Source organism: Castor canadensis, chromosome 11 (assembly GCF_047511655.1).
Source record: "Castor canadensis chromosome 11, mCasCan1.hap1v2, whole genome shotgun sequence".
Lineage (NCBI taxonomy): Eukaryota > Metazoa > Chordata > Mammalia > Rodentia > Castoridae > Castor > Castor canadensis.
Genome location: NC_133396.1, coordinates 69,832,502 through 69,853,104, shown reverse-complemented (window position 1 = coordinate 69,853,104; position 20,603 = coordinate 69,832,502). Strand labels below are relative to the sequence as shown.

At 37.7% G+C, this 20,603-nt stretch overlaps 1 protein-coding gene across 1 annotated transcript in view; it reads right to left on the bottom strand.

Moving 5' to 3' along the window:
• Window positions 1-16,790, bottom strand: part of LOC109674272 (thyroid receptor-interacting protein 11-like) — a 939,645-nt gene extending 922,855 nt beyond the window's left edge. The window contains 7 exon segments of the mRNA XM_074044773.1: window positions 10,128-10,735; window positions 10,737-11,440; window positions 11,443-11,806; window positions 11,808-12,170; window positions 12,172-12,699; window positions 12,871-12,880; window positions 16,405-16,790. Coding sequence (XP_073900874.1) covers window positions 10,128-10,735; window positions 10,737-11,440; window positions 11,443-11,806; window positions 11,808-12,170; window positions 12,172-12,699; window positions 12,871-12,880; window positions 16,405-16,790 — 2,963 coding nt within the window.
• Between the last annotated feature and the right edge of the window lie 3,813 nt (window positions 16,791-20,603).

Below are 20,603 nucleotides of genomic sequence, written 5' to 3'. Positions count from 1 at the left end.
TGTCCAAATGTGAATTTCCTCTTAATAAATATAATCTTCATATTTAATTTAATTTGTAACTGGATTTTAAGATTGCAGATAACACTGACCTTCATTACCTTAAAAGGTGACTGAAAGCAGCACTATTCAGATTGTGAACAATGGGAAGATACTGAAGCTCTTCAAAGCCACTGCAGAGGATGCAGGAAGATATTCCTGCAAAGCAACCAATATTGCAGGCACTTCTCAGAAGTACTTTAGTATCGATGTGCTAGAGAAGGAAAACATTCCTTAAAATACTGCAGATCAGATGCATTTGTGACATGACATTGTATAGCACTGACTATATGACAAAGTAGAATAAATTGATAGAAGAAATACCATTTGTTTCACTAACTCTGTTCTTACTTTTTTTTTAATCTTGATTACCCAATAACTGATGATACAGAATCTTTTATTTATGATACAAAGTCCTGTACCCCAAAATATCATCTACCCAGAATTGGTACTATATTATGTAAAATGGGAAATTATATTCTTGCCAATTTCTCCAGTTAGGTGGGCAGGAAATACTTCTCTGGGAAATAGCTGTAGATAGATAAGTAGCTCTGTGATGCAGAGTGTAACTTGCTCATGCTGTGGACATCTGCTGATGCTGGTCAGCTGCACTTGAACTAGAGAGGCTAACAAATCCATTTTCCCTTATTTCTAGTTATTGTAGTTTAATCAGTTCAAATGGTAATTGTGGGAAGAGAAATCAGAGTAGGGAGAAAATTCTGAGAGTAGGAAGAGAATTAGAGTGGGCAGCCAGTATAAAAAATTAGGACAGAAAACATTTTAATGGTGAGAGTATGTTTTAAAACTTAAAATTCACCTTGTGATAAAATGACTTTCTCTCTTCAAACTTTTGTTCATCAAAATAGACATACAATTTGTAAATCTCTAGTGAAAGTGAGGCCTGTAATGATACTGCATTAACATTCGCATTCATGACCATGAAAATAATCTCTCTCCTCAGTCTCCTCAATGCCTGACGTACTTTGCATTTGTTTCCCCTCCAAATTACCACCATTATATTTAAACATAGTCTATGTGAACAAATTAGGTAATCTTTCTTATCTCTGGTCTCACTGGCGTTGCTTCTTGTGGTGCTCATTCCCTTCCATGATTTTACTTCCATCTGCATGCTGAAGACTGCCAAATTTTTATCTCCAGCTCAGACTTCTTGTCTTACTTCTAGGAATAGATACCAAATACTCTCCTTAGTATCTTTTAAAATGTATTATTTATTTGTTTATTTTGGGCTTTTTTGTTTGTTTGTTTGTTTGTTTGGAGATAGGGACTCACTATGTGGCCCTGGCTAGCCTTAAACTAGTGATCCTCCTGTCTCAGCCTCCTAAATGCTGGGATTACAGATAAGCTCCATCATGCCCAGCTCTTCTTAGTATCTTGACTTGAGTATCTCAGTCATGTGTCCTTGAAGTCCTTCTTGGCATATCAAACAGAATGAACATGTGTTCTGCATGGCCTCAGGATCACCACCAAGTGACCTGCACCTCCATCCATTTATTTGCTTCTTCCAGAACTTGCCTTTCATTCTTCTTACCGCTTTGTTTCTAATTCCTGAAACGTACCTATATCCTGTCAAGTTTATTTGCTAATTTTGGGTTACATTATCTGCTTCTTTCCATTCCTCTGAGAAAGTATATTTGTAAGATGAATGAAGGTAACAAATAACCCCCTGTTTGCCTGCATCCAACCTTTGCCACTCTAATCCATCCTTCACTTAGCAGCCATGTGGTCTTAAAGTAAAAATCTGATCACACAACCATCCATTATGTACCGAAACCCTTCCACAGCTGGTCATTTCTTGAAGTTGGAGACTAAGTACCTTAACATGGTTAGATGGTGAGGGACGTGTGCAGAATCTCTTAATATGTTTGATCATTCCAAGAATGATTAAAAAAAGCTATCATCAATTTCTTTTTCATGTTGTGTATTAAACCACTTTTAGCATATGATAACGTAGAATTTTAACATAATAAGATTGATGTTAATTATGTTGCCAATTATTTAAAATATATAGCAATTTTTGCATTGCTTATGTGAGCTTCACTGACATCTTACATTCTAAGCTTTTCTGGTATGTCTTGAAATGATCTTGTGCTATCATGAGTCTTGTCAGTTGTCATCCTGCAAATCTTCCACGAATGTATTCCTATGTTTAAATTTAATATTGGGTACATAGATGAGAAATGAAAACAGATTATTTTGTGATATTGTATTTTTAACATTAAGATCTTGAAATGCTGTTAAAATTATTGACCATCTGCTTTCCTTCCCCCAGCTGTTTGTGCTAAGTCACAGGTTTTCATGATAAAATGTCTTTGTTCAAGTTCCACCCTCCATAATAGGTGCCAGCTCCCCAAATGAAGTCTCAGTTGTCCTCACTCACAATGGCATCCCCAAATGCCATGTCAAAAGCTCTCCCTTTCCTGTTATTCACTGGTTCAAGGATGGCAAGTGAGTATCTTTTCTGCATATGTTTCAAGGGTCTAATTGATAGGAAATAGATGTGTACACATCTCCCACTTAATCACATGTAATATTATTAAATAAATATGAAGTTAAAACAACATTGCTAAAAAAGTCTTAAAGTAATATCTTTTATTATTATGAATAACAAAGCTTTTTATAAATGTTAGAAAATTATTTCATAAACGTAGAGGAACTCAAGTTTATTGTACACTAAAATTCTCTGTTCAAAAACTACTAGTGGAAAATTCAAGACTTAAATTCCTTATTAAAAAGGAAAATGTGCTTATGACCACAAGAGGAATACTCAAGTTACTTCGTTGCCAAATAGCAATCACAGAAGAGCAAATTCACATCACGACTTTAGAAAATTAAATGTCTTTTATATTTTATTGTGTAGACTATCCAGCAACTTATTAATATAGTGATGCCTTTATTATGCCAACAATTCACTACAACTTTTTAAAAACTAGTTATGGGTCTTCCTGAAAGAAACAATGGATTTCAATGATAAAATTCTTAAGATACCATAGACTTTGATCACCATGATTTTTCAAGTATTAATGTAAATCTGTTGCCCAATTACATGAAGTGAGCATTTTATAGTTGATTCTGTATAGTAGAAACGGACTTCCTCAACAGCTGTATGTGAGCCAGGTTTTGCATAAACTTCTTTTAATATTTATAATTATAAAGGCACTCATATTTATTGCAATATCTACTTCTTAGAGAAGTTGGCATTGTCATCACCTTCAGTAAATGATAAACATGCATTCTACCATGAATACTTTTCCAGATATCCTGATGATACTGGCTTAACAATACTGCTTGGCCTGAAGGTCCTAAACTATAATATCAAACTATTAGTTTTTCTTTTCCAGCTGATGTTAGAGATTTAGGCTCTGAAAATCCAAAAAATACAAAAAAATGAAAAGAATAAGAATGAATAAATAAAAATAACCCTGTGGGATTTCTGTTAATATTATTAAGCAATTTAAGACTGAAGTGGGAGTACTTGTCACCTCTAAGTGATAATTCTGTAACTTTCCTTATAAAATGGGTAGATGATTTCATTCTTCTGAGTGGGACTAATAATCTCATTGTATTTTTCTTAATCGACTTTGATTCATATTTTAATTAAGAGAGACTAAATGGGGAGAGTAAAAAATGGACCTATGGAATAATTTTTTTCTAGGCCTTTCTTTTGGGAGATCCTATTATTCAACTTATAGACAGAGGACAAATTTTACAAGGGGCACTACCACTATACTGTGTCTAATGCAGCCAGCAAGCAAGCCAAGGACATAAAACTGACTGCCCATAGTAAGTGTGATTTCCTCATGCTTTTATTATCAGGAACTCTCATTATGAAGGGAAAAACAGAGTTTGGTGTAATGTTCACTGCTCTTTTCTTCCACATTTAATCCTTTGAATGCCTCTTACTTCAAAAGAAAAAGCCTCTCTTCATGTGTTTTAGACTAGAACAGTGCATTCAATTTTAATATATTCTGCATTAAGTATGGATTTAATTAAGTAAATTGGTGATTTTTATATGGTTTCACTTATGAAGTCAAGAATTTCCAAAATTGGAAAATATACACATATATCAACTATCTACATCCTTGAAGGTGTAGGAAAATAGAAATTTATAAAGGTGTATGAAATACAGTGAAGCCAATACTATGCAAAGAGTTCAGTTTTTTTCATTCCATCAGTCTCAGCCTTTATACTTAACACGTGGTGATATTTTAAATACCAGATGTTTGGGCTTCTGTTTTATCTCACATATATCTCTACCAGAAATTATGTTGCTCTTGTTTTCACTAAAATATTTAACATCCTCTGAGGATGGTGACTGGCAAAGCAATTCCTTTATGAGTGGAACCATAAGGAAACACACAAACACTGTGTTGCACAATAGAAAAATAGTGAAACTCTTTGGACCAGTAATGCTGGTCAGGGCTCTCCATGCTACCTTATATGCTCCCTTCAATTGTGTAGGACACTTAAGGGAAGTTAGACATGTCAGGGTTGCATCCTCACAGGATCTTACTCTTCAAAGCTGTCACTTAGTCACTCTCTATTACAGTCTTCTCATTTGTTTTCTTCATAGCACTTATTACTGTCTGAGACTGGTTTAACTGTGAAATATTTGCTAAACAAATGAATGTTCTAGTACATATCTACCCAGTAGAGTAGTTACTGACTGGTGAATGACCAATTAAAATTTTGAGATGACCTGTAAGTGTAAAATGCAAACCATATGTTGAATTCTTAGTATGAAAAACAATATATCTAATTAATACTTTTTCACTGACTACATGCTGAAATATATTTAAGGCTTATTGGGCTGAGTAAAATTTTTAAAATTACTTTTTTCTGTTCCTTTTCAAATTTTTAGTATGACTCTAGAAAATTTAAAATTTACTTGTGATTTGCCTTACATTTCTATTGGAGAGTAATAACTGACTGAGTAATTAGGAAGAACTTAGGTATTCTGCACAGACAGACCTGTGTTTGGCTCCAACCTCTGGACATTGAACAAATGCCTTCATTCCTCTGAGCTTCTGTTTTCTCAGTCATAAAGTGGGGATAATATTCTGTCAACTTGAGGAGAAAATGCTAAACACGTTATATGTGGATTACTTGGTGTTTAGTAATGTACGTTATTCATTTATCATTGTCTATTTGGTTATTGAATTGTCTTAACATATACACAGAATCTAGCTTGATTTCTATGTAACTTAACTGCATTTAAAATCTCCCTTGTAAATGTTAATTATCTTTTTATAAAGTTTGAATAGCCATCTTGCATCAAAGAAATCATATTTAATGCAGGTTTTTAAATTATCTTTGTCTATAAATAGAAACCTATGCATGAAATCAGTCAAGAGAAGACTTGTCCTCTTAAAAATAAAGGGATAATATTACTGAAAGATTAGCTATGCCAATTACAACTTAAACAGAAATGTTATTGCTACCACTGTCCTACCAAAGCCAGACATTTAAACAATAAGTACAATATTTTCCCCAAACTATTGAACAGTTTTCTCTACACTGTTGTTTGTTGCCAGGTTCTGTGTTGAATACATTGTGATGGCTCAGCAATGCTCCTATTTCTATGGGACTTGCCTTCAGACACCCAGGAGAGAAGGATTCTGGGATTGTCTGAGATGAAAGTCATTATAATATTGTGAAGTTCTGACTATCATAATTAAGGAAATAATGTCATTTTCTCTGTAGCAAGCTCTTCTGCACCTCCAAATGGATAATCTTAAGCTTACTTCATTTGTGAAAATGTTTCATTCCAAAAATGAATAAAAAATTGCAACAGATGCCATACTTCGTATAATTCTGATTTGTTCTTTTTCCTTATTTATACACTGACATGAAAATGAAACAGGAAGGTCAGTACACCTATAAGGTAAAAATGACATATCTGAATAAGGAAAAATTGGAGACAAAATAAGAGGGAAAAGTAAAAGAGATGGAGGGGGAAATGGAAAAGAAAAACTGGATATTAGAGAAGGAAGAAGCTGAAAAGAACTTTTAATATCCTATGGGAAAGTTGTACAGATTAATAACTAGTAGTCCCAAATCAAAGGTCTTTAACCTGAAATCTGTGGCTGGGTTTCAGAGATTTGAGAGCATCCCTAAATTGTATAAAAGTCTGAGTATTAATGGGAATGTTTTAATGTGCAGTGAATTCCTAACCTTTGTGTGTACAACCTTCCCCCAAACAGAAGTAGTACAGTTCACTGGCAAATGTGCATGAGTTCAAATGAAACAGGCTGTGAAATATTTATTTGGCACATCTAAGCAGTGGATAGTATGTTGTTCTAGTAGCCATTGAAAATGTTGTTTGAAGCATGGTACTGGCACAAAAACAGACATGAAGACCAGTGGAACAGAATAGAGGATCCAGATATGAAGCCACACAACTATGAGCAACTTATCTTTGACAAAGGAGCTAAAAATATACGATGGAGAAATAGCAGCCTCTTCAACAAAAACTGCTGGGAAAACTGGTTAGCAGTCTGCAAAAAACTGAAACTAGATCCATATATATCACCCTATACCAAGATTAACTCAAAATGGATCAAGGATCTTAATATCAGACCCCAAACTCTTAAGTTGATACAAGAAAGAGTAGTAAATACTCTGGAGTTAGTAGGTATAGGTAAGAACTTTCTCAATGAAACCCCAGCAGCACAGCAACTAAGAGATAGCATAGATAAGTGGGACCTCATAAAACTAAAAAGCTTCTGTTCATCAAAAGAAATGGTCTCTAAACTGAAGAAAACACCCACAGAGTGGGAGAAAATATTTGCCAATTATACATCAGACAAAGGACTGATAACCAGAATATACAGGGAACTTAAAAAACTAAATTCTCCCAAAACTAATGAACCAATAAAGAAATGGGCATGTGAACTAAACAGAACTTTCTCAAAAGAAGAAATTCAAATGGCCAGAAAACACATGAAAAAATGCTCACCATCTCTAGCAATAAAGGAAATGCAAATTAAAACCATGCTAAGATTCCACCTCACCCCTGTTAGAACAGCCATCATCAGCAACACCACCAACAACAGGTGTTGGCGAGGATGCGGGGAAAAAGGAACCCTCTTACACTGTTGGTGGGAATGTAGACTAGTACAACCACTCTGGCAAAAAAATTTGGAGGCTACTTAAAAAGCTGGACATCGATCTACCATTTGATCCAGCAATACCACTCTTGGGGATATACCCAAAAGACTGTTACTCCAGAGGCACCTGCACATCCATGTTTATTGCAGCACTATTCACAATAGCCAAGTTATAGAAACAGCCAAGATGCCCCAGCACTGACGAATGGATTAAGAAAATGTGGTATCTATACACAATGGAATTTTATGCAGCCATGAAGAAGAACGAAATGTTATCATTCGCTGGTAAATGGATGGAATTGGAGAACATCATTCTGAGTGAGGTTAGCCTGGCTCAAAAGACCAAAAATCACATGTTCTCCCTCATATGTGGACATTAGATCAAGGGCAAACACAACAAGGGGATTGGACTATGAGCACATGATAAAAGCGAGAGCACACAAGGGAGGGGTGAGGATAGGTAAGACACCTAAAAAACTAGCTAGCATTTGTTGCCCTTAATGCAGAGAAACTAAAGCAGATACCTTAAAGCAACTGAGGCCAATAGGAAAAGGGGACCAGGAACTAGAGAAAAGGTTAGATCAAAAAGAATTAACCTAGAAGGTAACACCCACGCACAGGAAATCAATGTGAGTCAACTCCCTGTATAGCTATCCTTATCTCAACCAGCAAAAACCCTTGTTCCTTCCTATTATTGCTGATACTCTCTCTACAACAAAATTAGAGATAAGGGCAAAATAGTTTCTGCTGGGTATTGAGGGGGGGGAGAGGGAGGGGGCGGAGTGGGTGGTAAGGGAGGGGGTGGGGGCAGGGGGGAGAAATGAACCAAGCCTTGTATGCACATATGAATAATAAAAGAAAAAGAAAAAAAAAAGGAAAAAAAAAAAGAAAATGTTGTTTGAGTAAATTTTCTCAAATTCACAAATATAAACTATTAAAGTAGACCCTTTTCAGTAAAGATAATATTTCTCTGAAAGACATTGATGGAGGGTATAAATTTGTTTGAACCTATGTTCTTGGCTTTATTCATTTATCATACAACTACTTAGGCAGGTTAACTGGTTTTGACCTAAACAGTCTCAAATCTAAAAAAAATCTAAGACTTGAATAAAATGCACTTTCTTAAGATTTCAAAGTGGTGACTTGAATTTGTATTAATTATCTGTAGCACAACTTGGCAAACTTTTTTTATAAAGGACGTTAGAATAAACATTGTAGGTTTTACAGACCATGAAGCTAAATCAAGGATATTATATAAACAATTACATAACAAGATAGAATCACATTTCTGCAGAATTATTTATGACATTCTTTTCCTGGGTAAACTTAAAGTTGTAATTTTTAGTTTTTATGTTTTATCTATTTTTTGAATATACTGGTGTTTGAACTTAGGTTCTTGTGCTTGTTAGGCAAGAGCTTTGCCACTTTTGCCACTCCACTTGTCCTTTTTTGTATTGGGTATTTTCAAGATAGGCTTTCTTGAGCTATTTTCCTGAGCTGGCTTCAAACCATCATCCTCCTGATTTCTGCCTCTTGAGTAGCTAAGATTATAAGCATGAGCTTCCAGCACCCAGCTTAAAATTGTAGTTTTTAAACTTTAGTCTATTAATGGAAGGATAGAATCGTAGGGTAAGGGATATCATATCACTTAACTGGAGTTGGAAGTTAGTATTTTCCCAATCATCCATATCAATTGCAAATGTTCATCAGTTAATGGTGATTTGTAACAAGATTATTTCATCTTTGAAAATAACTTTTTACACAGACAGGTACTGCCTAATACTGGTTTTAATTCACAGGCTATGATTTTAACTGAGCATACTCATATGAATTTATAGAATTCTGTTATAGCTTTCTCTTGATGTTTGACTTTCAAAATGCTGTCACATGGCCAATTGACCCAATTCCAGTTAAAGTCTAGATGAAGATCCACAGTTTCAATGATAAATGGATTTTGCATAAGGAAACTTTTCTTGCTTTTCTATCAGACCTTGCTAAAACTGTAGTTTGAGCTCAGAAGAATGCAGCTCAAATTTGTGGGATGATTATTATCTCACTTCTTGCTTGAACTTTTGACAGCATGTGAATGCATAAAGCAGTTTGACATTATTTATAATTAAAACAACTGAATGACTACCATTGTCTCAATTTTGCATATAGGCACTGTTTCTGCCTGTACATTTTAGGTTAAATTCAACTATTAGTATCAAGGTTGCATGAACTGACTCATTTTGCATGTTTTGGACAGTGGTTATCACCTTTTCATTCCATTCTTCCATTTCCTTTACTCATTGTTTTAGTTTAGCATGTTCCTGTAGCAGCTCCTCAAACTGATTATTAGTAACACCTCCAACCTCATTACTGGGGCTGGAAGCCTTGTAACACTGCCAACAAAGTTTGACTTTTCTGACTTAGTGCATCTATCTCAATGTCTTTTTCTCGAATGATAAGTGATAAATTCTGAAGACTTTCTCTAAACATAACTTGACCATCACTTTCAAATCTAGTGGACAATGTTTTGTTCTCATCTTGCAGCTTAATGAGTGCTGCTTCTTTGGCAGCCACTATATCCATTATTTTGTGATATTCTGTTTTCAAATTGCTATTTTCCCTTGCCTTCTCCAAAACAGCAAGTACTTGCTCTCTTTCTCTAGCATGGGTCTGCAGTTGCTGTTGGAGGCGAATGACATCTTGGGTGTAGGAAGCAGAAGATATTCTTGCATGAAGAGTTTGTATCTCCATATCTTTCTGCTGGATAATCTCAGTTAGTTTACTGACCTCATCATTGGCCAGAGTATCAGTTTGTTTAATTAGAGATACGTTCTTTTCATTTAGAAGTTTAATCTCTAACTCTTGTTCTCTTAGTCCTTTCACTAGCCTTTCAATTTCAGCTTCAGGTACACCAAGTCTTTCACTTCCATTTTCTATATTAGTGCTTTGAATTTTGTTTTTTGAAAAATATCAGAATTTTCTGTTGGAATGTCCTGTTTTTCTTCATTCAACTGGGTTTTTATTTGTTCAATTGTTTTTTGTAAACTCTGAATTTCCTAATCTTTCTCTAAAAAGAGCTGGGTATGTATAATGTTCATTTGTTCCTGCTGCTATTTAAATTCATCCATTTCCTTCTTCTGCTCCTGTAAAGACTGAAGCAGTTGCATCCAACTCTGATTTTGGTCTTCAGTTATCTTTTGATGATGTTTAATTTCCTTCTCCAGGTGATCCTTGATTATATTCAGTTGAGACACCTCAGATTCTACTCCTGTGGTTTTGTTGAGGGTTTTAGGCTCAGCCCCAGGTCCTTTTTGACTCTGCTGTTCCCGGAGTTGTTCCAGTTCTTTTTGTAGAAGATTGCTTCCTTCTTTCACAGATCCAAGGCTTCTGTTCTTTTCCAGTATGGTCTTCCTTAAAGTTTCCTTTTTTTTTCTTAAAGCCTGAGAATATTTATCTAATTCTTCTTTCAGTTTTGAACTTTTTTCTTTAAGCTTTTCAATAAAGATTTCTTTTTCATTTATAAGCTGTGTAAATTGTTTCTGCTCTTCTAAAGTAGATGACAGAATATCCTTACTTTTTTTTATGATAGGTATCCATTTGCTCAATATTCTTTTTGAGTCCCACTATTTTGAAGTCTTTCTCTTGAATGAGTTTAATTAAATGCTCATTTTCCAGGGGTAAGGCAGAGGTATTCAGATTACATGCATTTGATAGTTCCTCAACAGTCTGCTTACACTTGTTTGTTTCTTCCAAAAGCCTCTTTTCAGCCAAACACAATTCTGCTTCAATTTGTTCTTTTTCCTTTTTCAGAGTCTCTGCAATAGTGCTTTTTTCCAGAGAAATCTGTTTGTTATCAGCAATAGATTCTCCCAACTGTTGTTTTATATCCTCACCTGCTAAAACTAATTTCTCATTTTCCATTTTGAGATCAAAAGCAACTTTCTTTAAATTTTCATTTAGCTGTTCTATTTCTGAAAGATTTTGCTTTAAGGTTCTAACTTCATCTTCCCTTTCTTGAAATAAGTCACCCTTAAAATTAATGTTGGAGTCTTGATTAAGAAACTTAGTTAGCTCATTTCTGACTCTGGATAGCTCCTCTTCATTTTGTCTAATGTGTTCCTTAATTTCAAGGTTCTCCCTCTGGATGTTTAAGTTATTTTTCTGTGATTTACTCAGCTGATCTTCTAAATCTTCTACTTTACCTTCAAGTTTTTTCTTGGCTAAATGCAAATCAATTAGGGCCAGTTCACTGTGCATTAACTTTTCTTTTTGCACATCTAACTCATTTTATCATCCCCAAGTTCACAAACTTTCTTTTTTTCATCATATAGGTCTTGCCTCAGTTTCCTGATAACACTATTCTCTTCATTTTGCCATTTTGATAGCTGATCTTTTAATGAAATCACATGCTTTGTAGCTTCCTGGTTTTGCATGTGCAGGTCTTCCAACTCAGCTCTCAGTATTTACTTATCATTAATACTCTGATTCAGTTCTTGTTCCTTTGCCTACAGGTTAAATCTTAAGTTATGCAATTCAAAATCCAAATTCAGGTTTCTTGTAGCTGTGCTTTGACTTAGTTTATATTCACTTCTCAGTTTTGAGAATGATATCTGAAGTTCTTCCTTTTCTTGACTCAACATTGACTTCTCTTTTTTCTAAAAGTTGAACAAGTGTTTTAAGTTTCAATTTTTCTTCAGCAAGACTATTATCTTGGCTTAAATAACGTAGTCTCATGATTTCATTTTCAGCATCAGACAGAGCTTGTTGTAGTCTGAATACTTCTTTCTCTGAAGAATTCTGTAGAATTCTCTCTTTTTCTGCCACAGCATCTCTCTGCTCCACAGCAGAAGGCTGTCGTTTACTACATTCCTGTTTCAAGCTTTCACACTGTTCAATTGTTTGTCTCTTTTCCTCCTTTAACTGTTCCTGTTCTCTCTTCAATGTATCTAGTTCATTTTCTGCAGAAGTTAATTTTTTATGTATGCTTTTTATTGTACTCTCCAGTTCTTCAGGTTTTTTTTTTTTTTGTAGATTCTACTTTTTATGTTCGTAGAACATGAATAGTTTTTTGCATCTCATTGATTTCAGAGTGATCAGTCATGGTAAGTCCTGAGTCACCTTGCTGCAAAAGATTTTCAAGTTCTTCAATTCGTTCTTCATAGTCACATAAGTCCTCTTCATGTTTATGACTTATCTCTATCAATTTATATTGATGAGCATTCTGCAATACTGACATTCCACGTTGATGGTCATCAATTTCCTGACTCTGTTTTAGTTTAAGGTGTGTAATAACGGCTTGCAGTCTTTAGATTTCCTTTTGCTCAGAGCTGTGTGCTCTTTGTTTCTGAGCAATATGCCTCCAATGGCCAACTTCAAATTCTAGTCTTAAAACTTCATTTGACAATCTCTTTATTTTTTGTTGTGATGAAATTATGTCACCAAAGTCCATGTTATCTTCATGGAAGGATAAAGTCTGATGACAGCATTCATAACCTGACGAAGATAACACAGTGGTTTCTGTCACACTGCCAGTTCCTGAATGTACCTGATAAGGAAACCCATAAAAAGATCAAAGTTGGGAACAAAATCAAAGATGGGTAAAGCCCTTCCCCTTAGCTAGGGTCCCTGCATCCAGCTATCTCATTAGAAACTGTGGATGGCCTTTGTCCTATGCTGACATGATATATTGTAACCTTGAACAGCTAACTGCCAGGACTGATTCTGCACTCCCTGCTTGCTTGCTGCTGCTTTTCTCAGTATAAAAACCTCAATCACCCTGAGTTTGAAAGTGCACCATTTTGGAGATATCCAGGTGCTGGTCGGCTAGCGTAATAAATCTTCCTTTCCTCCAACCACCTGGATTTGAGTCTTATTCCCACTGGTCAGTCATACTTTCTGTACTGTTTCTGCAACACTTTGGAGGGCCCAGCGAGATTAGACTGCCATGCCTTGCTGGGCAGCAGGTCCCTGCTCCCCAGCCCTGTAGCCTGCAGAGCTTCTGGGGTCTCCCTCCAGATGACTGAAGGAGGCTGCAGAGCCAAGGACCAGGCCCTCTAACTGGTGGAGTGAAACAGAGACCTGCACCAGACATCTGGACCAGGTAGGAGCCCCAGGGTAGTCAGTACAGGAGCTGGCATGGATTGATCCCTACAGGGTACCAGTTGAGCCCTGATGTAATTGCAGGGTGATATGTCCCCTTCCTCTGGGAATAATGTGATTCCAGTCATCTGGGGCCAATATGATTCTGGCCAACTTGTTTAGAGGCTGATGTGATTCTGGCTTCCAGCCAACTGGGTTTAAGGCTAGCCAGGATTTTAGGGGAAATGAAGAGGAACTCATTGTTTTAAACTCTGAGTAAATGATGTATGAGTGAGGAGCTTGACTCTGTGGCATTTCAAGCTCAAATTTGTGGCTCCATGGCTGGACACCCTTAAGGTCCCCTGAAGGCTATGGAGTCCAACTGGGCTCTATCTGAGTCACTGTGATTGACATATGGTCTATGGTGCAATTGGACTAGCATCCAATCATAAGTCATCCTGTTGGGCTGATCCCACTCTGGCTAGTCACACCTGACCTCATGGTCTGGGGTTATGATCAGGCAAGCATCTGTGTGGTCTGATTGAGAGGCACATGCCTCCTTTGTCTGTCTTACAATATCAGCAGTTGCCAGACATATATAAAATGAACATCCTAAAGGAAGACTAAAGCTCAACAGCAACTAAGCTCTTACAAAAATTAACACATAAAGAATGGACTTACAGTGATACATAAGATCTGGTCTGACTTTAAAAAAAGTACTACTACAAAAGGGTTATAAATATAAAAGAGAGGTTAAAAGTAACAAAAAGAAACCTGACTGTTGCTGATAAAAACTTGTTGTAAAAAGTTGATACAGTAAAGTTGGTATGTTATTGAGACAGAGGACCTAAAGCCAATGGACTTCAAAGCCATCCTGCAGCTGACATTGCTGCCCCTGGGTCAATTCAGGCTTCTGGCAGTGAGTACCATGAGTCAAGAAAAGGCCAAGAATGCCCTGGTAGAGTTTGAGTAGGACATGGATCTGGCTGCCATCTCCTGGGAGATCCCAGACAAAGATGGGGTATGAAGGGTTCTATGTAAGACTGGAACACAGGACACACAGGTCCTAAAACAGCTGAGAAACTGCTGCTAGGTAAAAAGCCCAGCCAGTACTCTAAAGATACAAAAAGCCAAGCCCAGGGTCCAGGACAGGAGGCCGGGAAGACTGACATCCCTGGTAAAGCTCCCTGGGGCCATCAGGAAAACAGATGCAGAGCCAGAGGCCATGGGGTTATTCAAAAATACAAAAATAGAGGCCGAGGAGGGCAGCCTATAATGAGTGAGTCTGGGGACTGTTCGGATACTGGCTTGGGTATTGTGATAGAGGAGATCCATGCAGAAGACCTGACTGTGGATGAAGACCAGCCATCTCTGCCATGCTCTAAGCTTCCATCAAGGAGTTCCTTAGGAAGTGGGCCACCCAGGAGAATCCAAATAAAGGAGGCAGTCCCTGAAAGTTCTTGACCCTGGTCACCATGACAGATAAAACCACAAAGTGGTGGTACAAAAGAGAGCCCCTAATCTGGAAATCAAAACAACAGGCTTTTCATGCCATCATGGAAACATTAGTTAGTGCCCCTGCTCTGAGACTCCCAAATGTAAAAAGCCTTTCTTCCTCTATGTACATGAGAAAAACAACATAACAATTGGAGTCCTGACCCAATTCCTAGGCTCATGCAATCAGCTGATGGCTTCTCTCTCCAAACAGTTAGATTCAGTGGCAAAGGGATGGCCTCCCTGCTTGCGAGCTCTTGCAGCCACAGCCTTCCTGATATCAGAGAAAAAAATTAGCACTGCAAAAAGAAATGTTAGAGTCCCACATTCTTTAATGACTCTAACAAAATACAAGAGACAATATTGGCTAACAAATGCCAGGGTAGTCAGATACCAAAATATGCTCTATAAAAATCCACAAGTAAAACTAAAATTTGTCTAGACTTTAAACACAAGGACCCTTCTCCTGTCAGCTGCATGGCCTCAAGACCATAAAAACTGTGTTGAGGCGATTAATAAGGCCTTCTTAAGCTGCCCTGATCTGGGTAACCAGGTGCCTCACCAGCCTAGTCAATAATATATATAAACAATGTAAAACATGTGCAAAAAATAACCTCAAACAGGGGCTCCTCCCCAAACCAGAATTCCAGCATCCACTCAAACTGATCCTGAGGAGACTGCCTTCAGCCTTGCCCTAGTCACAAACCAGAAGCTGACTAGTCTACACACAGCAGAAGCTTGAGGAGTCAACTGGACAGACAGTTAATGCACTGTTGTTTCTAGTGGGCAGTGTCTATGGTGATGTTTGAGTTCTGCCACCCTTGCCTATCTCTGTTTTGGAATTATGACCTTATTTTGGTCATTAACAATAACAATAACTGTCCCAACATGGCAGAGGCTAAATCAAGAGGCTCTTTTTGACAATCTTTCTCTCCTACTAACAGGATGTGATACTGTGTTTGGTTGTTTCTATTCTGAGCTCCCATTTCAAATGGTAATGCCTCATGCCAACTTTCTCAAAGTAACTTGGGTGATACATATTTGCCAGAAGAGGAGGGTGAACCCCTCCACTCCTGTGAGGAGATTCTAGACAAAGTCTTTTACAGAGTAATACTGGGCCCATGGGTAGCCCCTTTGGCAGGCCCACTCACTATGTTACTCTTACCACTGCTCCTAGGGCCTTGCATGAGAAACCTACTCACTAGGTTCATTCAAAACCAGATAAATGCTGTTAAATTACAGTTAGTAAGACAGTACCAATGAGTGCCCCTAAATAACATCCCCAAAACAGTCATAAGGGATTATGATGGAGAAGAGGAGGGAATGATAAGGAAACCCAGATAAAGATCAAAGCTGGAAAAAGAACCAGAGACAAGTAAAGCCATTCCCCTTAGCCAGGGTCCCTGCATCCAGCTATCTCATTAGAAACTCTGCATGGCCTTCGTCCACAGCTGAGCTGACGTGATCTATTGTAACCTTGAACAGCTAACTGCCAAGTCTGCGTCTGCACTCCCTGCTTGCTTGCTGCTGCTTTTCTCAGTATAAAACCTCAACCACCCTATGCTCAGGAGATGAGCCATTTTGGAGACATCCAGGTGCTGGTCCACTAATAAACCTCCCTTTCCTCCAACCACCTGGGTTTGAGTCTTATTCTCCTGGTCAGTCATAATTTCTGTACCATTCCTGCAACATACTGACTTCAGTTTCAGCATCTGATTCTGGAGCAGTCTGGCTGGCTGTCAGATGGCTGATTTCTGCCTCCCTCTGTTGTAGTTGAGTTCGGTAATTTGCAGATTGCTGCTTCATTTGAAGCTCTGCTGCTTCATGCTTTTCTTCTAGATCATTGAAAAGGATGTTCAGCCTCTCTTGCTCAGATCTTAAGAGGGCATGAGAGGACTGCAATTCCTTTCTCCCACTGTTGGGAAAATCTCCCATTGCCTCCTTCCCGCTCAGCATCTCCCTGACCACATTGGAAAAGTGACCAGTAACTGAAACCAGGGTGCCCGGGACTTGACCCAGAGACTAGCCCTAGCCGGAACCCAGGCCCCAAATCTATGACAACATCACTGTGGGTTGAGATATGACCTAGTCCTATTGAACTATTTAATGAAATCAAGATAGTTAGATCCCCAGACAAGGTGACTTTCTGAAGCATATCACAGCCTTAGGTACAGCTTTGGGGGCACTTTGGCATCCCCACTGTAAGTTAGCAACAGCAGGAAGAAAAATTCTCAACCACATGACTCCAATTACTTATTCATGGGTGCTTTCGATGACTTTGGGAAGAGGTCTGTCCTGAGGCCCTGAAATATCTTCCAAAACCTACCCACAATCACTGAAGAGGCCCAGGCCCCAGCTAACTGTAGTCTTTTGTTTTCTTCTGCTCCTCCATGCTAGCCTGCACTCCCAATACACAGCTACCAGGGAGGGGAAAGGCCACTCTAGAAAGTCGATATCCAGGGTGCCCTGCACTGACTCTGGTTTCTGCTTTCTGGGTCTACAAAAATCTCCAAGAGCAGCTACCCACCCTGTCTGGATCAGAAGAAGTGGATCTGCTCAGAGATGTTCTGGCTCACCCCAAACTCCTGCATCAACAAGATGGTGCTGTGTTCTGAAAGTGCTATCTTTGGTTAATCAGATCACTCACTCTGTAGTCCTTAACACACTGAGTATGCATGAGGCCTCAGAAAGGGCAGCCTGTGCAGGGTACACTTCATTTCTTGTAGCAGAAAGAGACAACTTAGGAACAAGCAGTTATTGCTGCTGCCCAGTGGCCTTGTACTTCCCGCCTCCTGGCCCTCACATGCTTCTGTCCACACACTGTTTGTGGCAGCACTGCTAGACAGAATAAAAACATATACTTCTGCCCAATTCTTGTCTGTTCTCATAGCCCCTGGACATGAAATTATTTCTTTCCTGTTTTATCTTGCTAAGATTCTCACCACTCTATTACTGTTTTTTTTTTCTACATTGACTATGAGAAAAAAAGAATTACTGAACAACTATGCCACCACAACTGTTTTCATAGTGAATTACTACCCCCATTTTACAGATGAAGAGCATTACCACAATCATATTCATCCATTGTCACTCATCTATCACCTAGCTGTCCAACCAAGAAATGGTCACTGAAAGTCCACTGTGATGCAGACAGGGCTCATAGCCCTTGGCTATGCTCTTTCTACTTCACCATGGACTTTCACCAGCAAGTGTTTTTTGACTCTTTCCAATGTACTGACCTATTCTGAATGCACATGGCAAAACCAAAACAAACCAAAGCAGAAATCCACTCCTTCCTGGGGCTTATGCTCTAATAGGGGGAGATTGTCAGAAAGAAAAAAGGGAAGGATGAAGACTAAGTCAGAGAATGTGAGTGGGATACTTAACAAATAGTATGCAAATTAATTATTACATGAAATTATAGACTATCCAACAGGGAGCTCATTTTAGCCCACAGAAAAAAATATTTGTTTGTTCCTTTAATATCTTAGGGGACCTGCCAAGGTGTTCTATCTCTTCTCACTTGGGGTTGATCACATCCCATGATGTCCCAGTGATTTGTTATTTTCCTTTTTTTGATACATAGGTCTTTTATTTATTTTATTATTTTTTTCTTTTTATTATTATTCATTTATTCACATGTGCATACATTATTTGGGTCATTTCTCTCCCCTGTCCCCTCCCCCACTCTCTGCCCCCTTCCCCCTTCAGTTCCAGGCAGGTCTTGTTCTGCCCTTATCATTAGTTTTGTACAAGAAAAGAGACAAGCATAATAAGGAAGACAGTTGAGTTAAGGATAGCTATCCAGAAATATTCCTAGCATTGCTTTCATGTACATGTGTTATGACCTATGTTGATTCATCTGTAACTGATCTTTACAGTTTTTCTGATCACCTTCTCATGATAACCTTTGTTGCTTTAAGGTTTTTGTATTAGCTCCTCTGGAGAGCTGACATCAAATGCTTTCATGTTTTGGGTTTTCTACCTATTTCTGTATCACTGATATTTTCCTTTTGAGAGAAGATAGAACTTCTGCTTGGATCCTCCACCTGCAGCAAAGGAACTAGGACAGAAGTAACAACTGTATGTTCATACAGGTACATTCAGTGGAGTTGTATATTTCTCCAACTTCTTCTCCTCTGCCTACTTTTTTCCTGTTCTCCTTCTTCCAAATGTACTATAAACAGCTTAGCTTTCTGAAATTGATAATGCTTTAGAGGGGCTTTGATCCAAGATTGCCTTGAGGAATGGCATAGGCAAAAAAATTAAGAATAAAAATAAAGCCAAGTGTGGTGTTTTTGCCTGTAATCCCAGCTAATTGGGAGGTGGAGATCAGAAGAGTCAAGGTTCCAGTCCAGCCCAAGAAAAAGTTAGTGAGATCCCAACTCAATAAGCCAGGCATGGTGGTGTTTACCTATGGTAGCCATAGTTTTTGCCAAGGGCCAGCCTCAGAAAATGAGACTATACCTGAGAAATAATCCAGTGTTAAAGAACTGGAGGTGTGGGCCAAGAGCGGCCACCCAGAAAGTGCAAGGGAACAAGGTTAAACTTCAGTCCCTCCAACCACCCAAAAAATAAAAGTAACATTGAGAAAAATTGTATTACTTAAGGAAGTAAATTTCATTTAAATTATCTGAAATAAGTTGTTTAAATCACATCAGAAGGGCCAAATCATGCTTGACCAATATGCTCATTATAAAATCATTCTGTCCTATTTCTAAAATCAGGAGTATACTGTTGACCTGTCACCTTGGTTTAGACTCACAATATTGTACTTCAAACCCACATGGATTTGAAGGCAATAAAATGACTTTTCTTAAACAAATGTTGTGGAATCCACACTTCACTAAAGCAAGACTCAACTTTTACCACAATCCAGCTAAGTTTAATGCATCTCACACAGCTCCAATCTGGGCTTTTCCTGTAGCCTATTTCAAAAGACATGTTTGCTTGGCCTTTTCAGCAAGGTACTCAATTGCACTTCTTTTGTAGCAGGCATCTCAAAGGCAGGAGATAACACATGTGTTTGGTTTTTAACATCTGGAAATATGTCTACATGAGGTTGACTGTATATACCCAGTGCCAATATCTGAAAGAAGTGTGAAGAATTAAGGTAACCATTGGTGTTTCCAATGGAGTAATGTGTTCAACACATAGAGCATGCTGTCATATTAGTTTTGGGACACTTGGGAGGTTGAGAATGGGATGGGTGGGTGTTTGTGGATATCAGAGAACAGGCAGAAGTGGTCAGCTCAATGAATCTATATGCACAGAGGGACACATAATCTTTGTTCCTGAAAAATAAGTTCCAAAGCTGGTAGTCCAGATCTATTTTATTTAATATTGATTCATTTCTTATCACTTTTAGAAAAAGTAGAAAATGCAGAAACATATGAAAAAGAAAAAAATTAAAGACCACACTATCAGAAATATATGTTAATAATTTTGTGATATTTCTTATGTCTTTTTAAGTTACTTTCTTCATGCAAACACATCTTTTAAAAACAAACATTGGTATTTTATTGTTTATACAATTTTATATGCAATACATACTTACTGAAAACATAAATATCTCACAGTCACATCATAATTTATTCAACCTTTCCCTTGCTGTGAATAGTCAGACTATCTTCACTTTCTCTTCTTTATATAAAACAAACACTATTGAATCTAAATATATGTTAATCTCTCTGACAAATCACATATGTCCTTGTTCTTGGTTGACTTTCTTACCTTGAGAGGAGATTGTAGAGATATAAAATGTGCCTAAGATCCTGATGACAGACAGAATGGTTTATTTGTGGTAAAGGTGTTGGAGGAGTCAGTTGCATTTAATCCACTGATGACTTCATTAGCAATAATAATGATTATTCATTA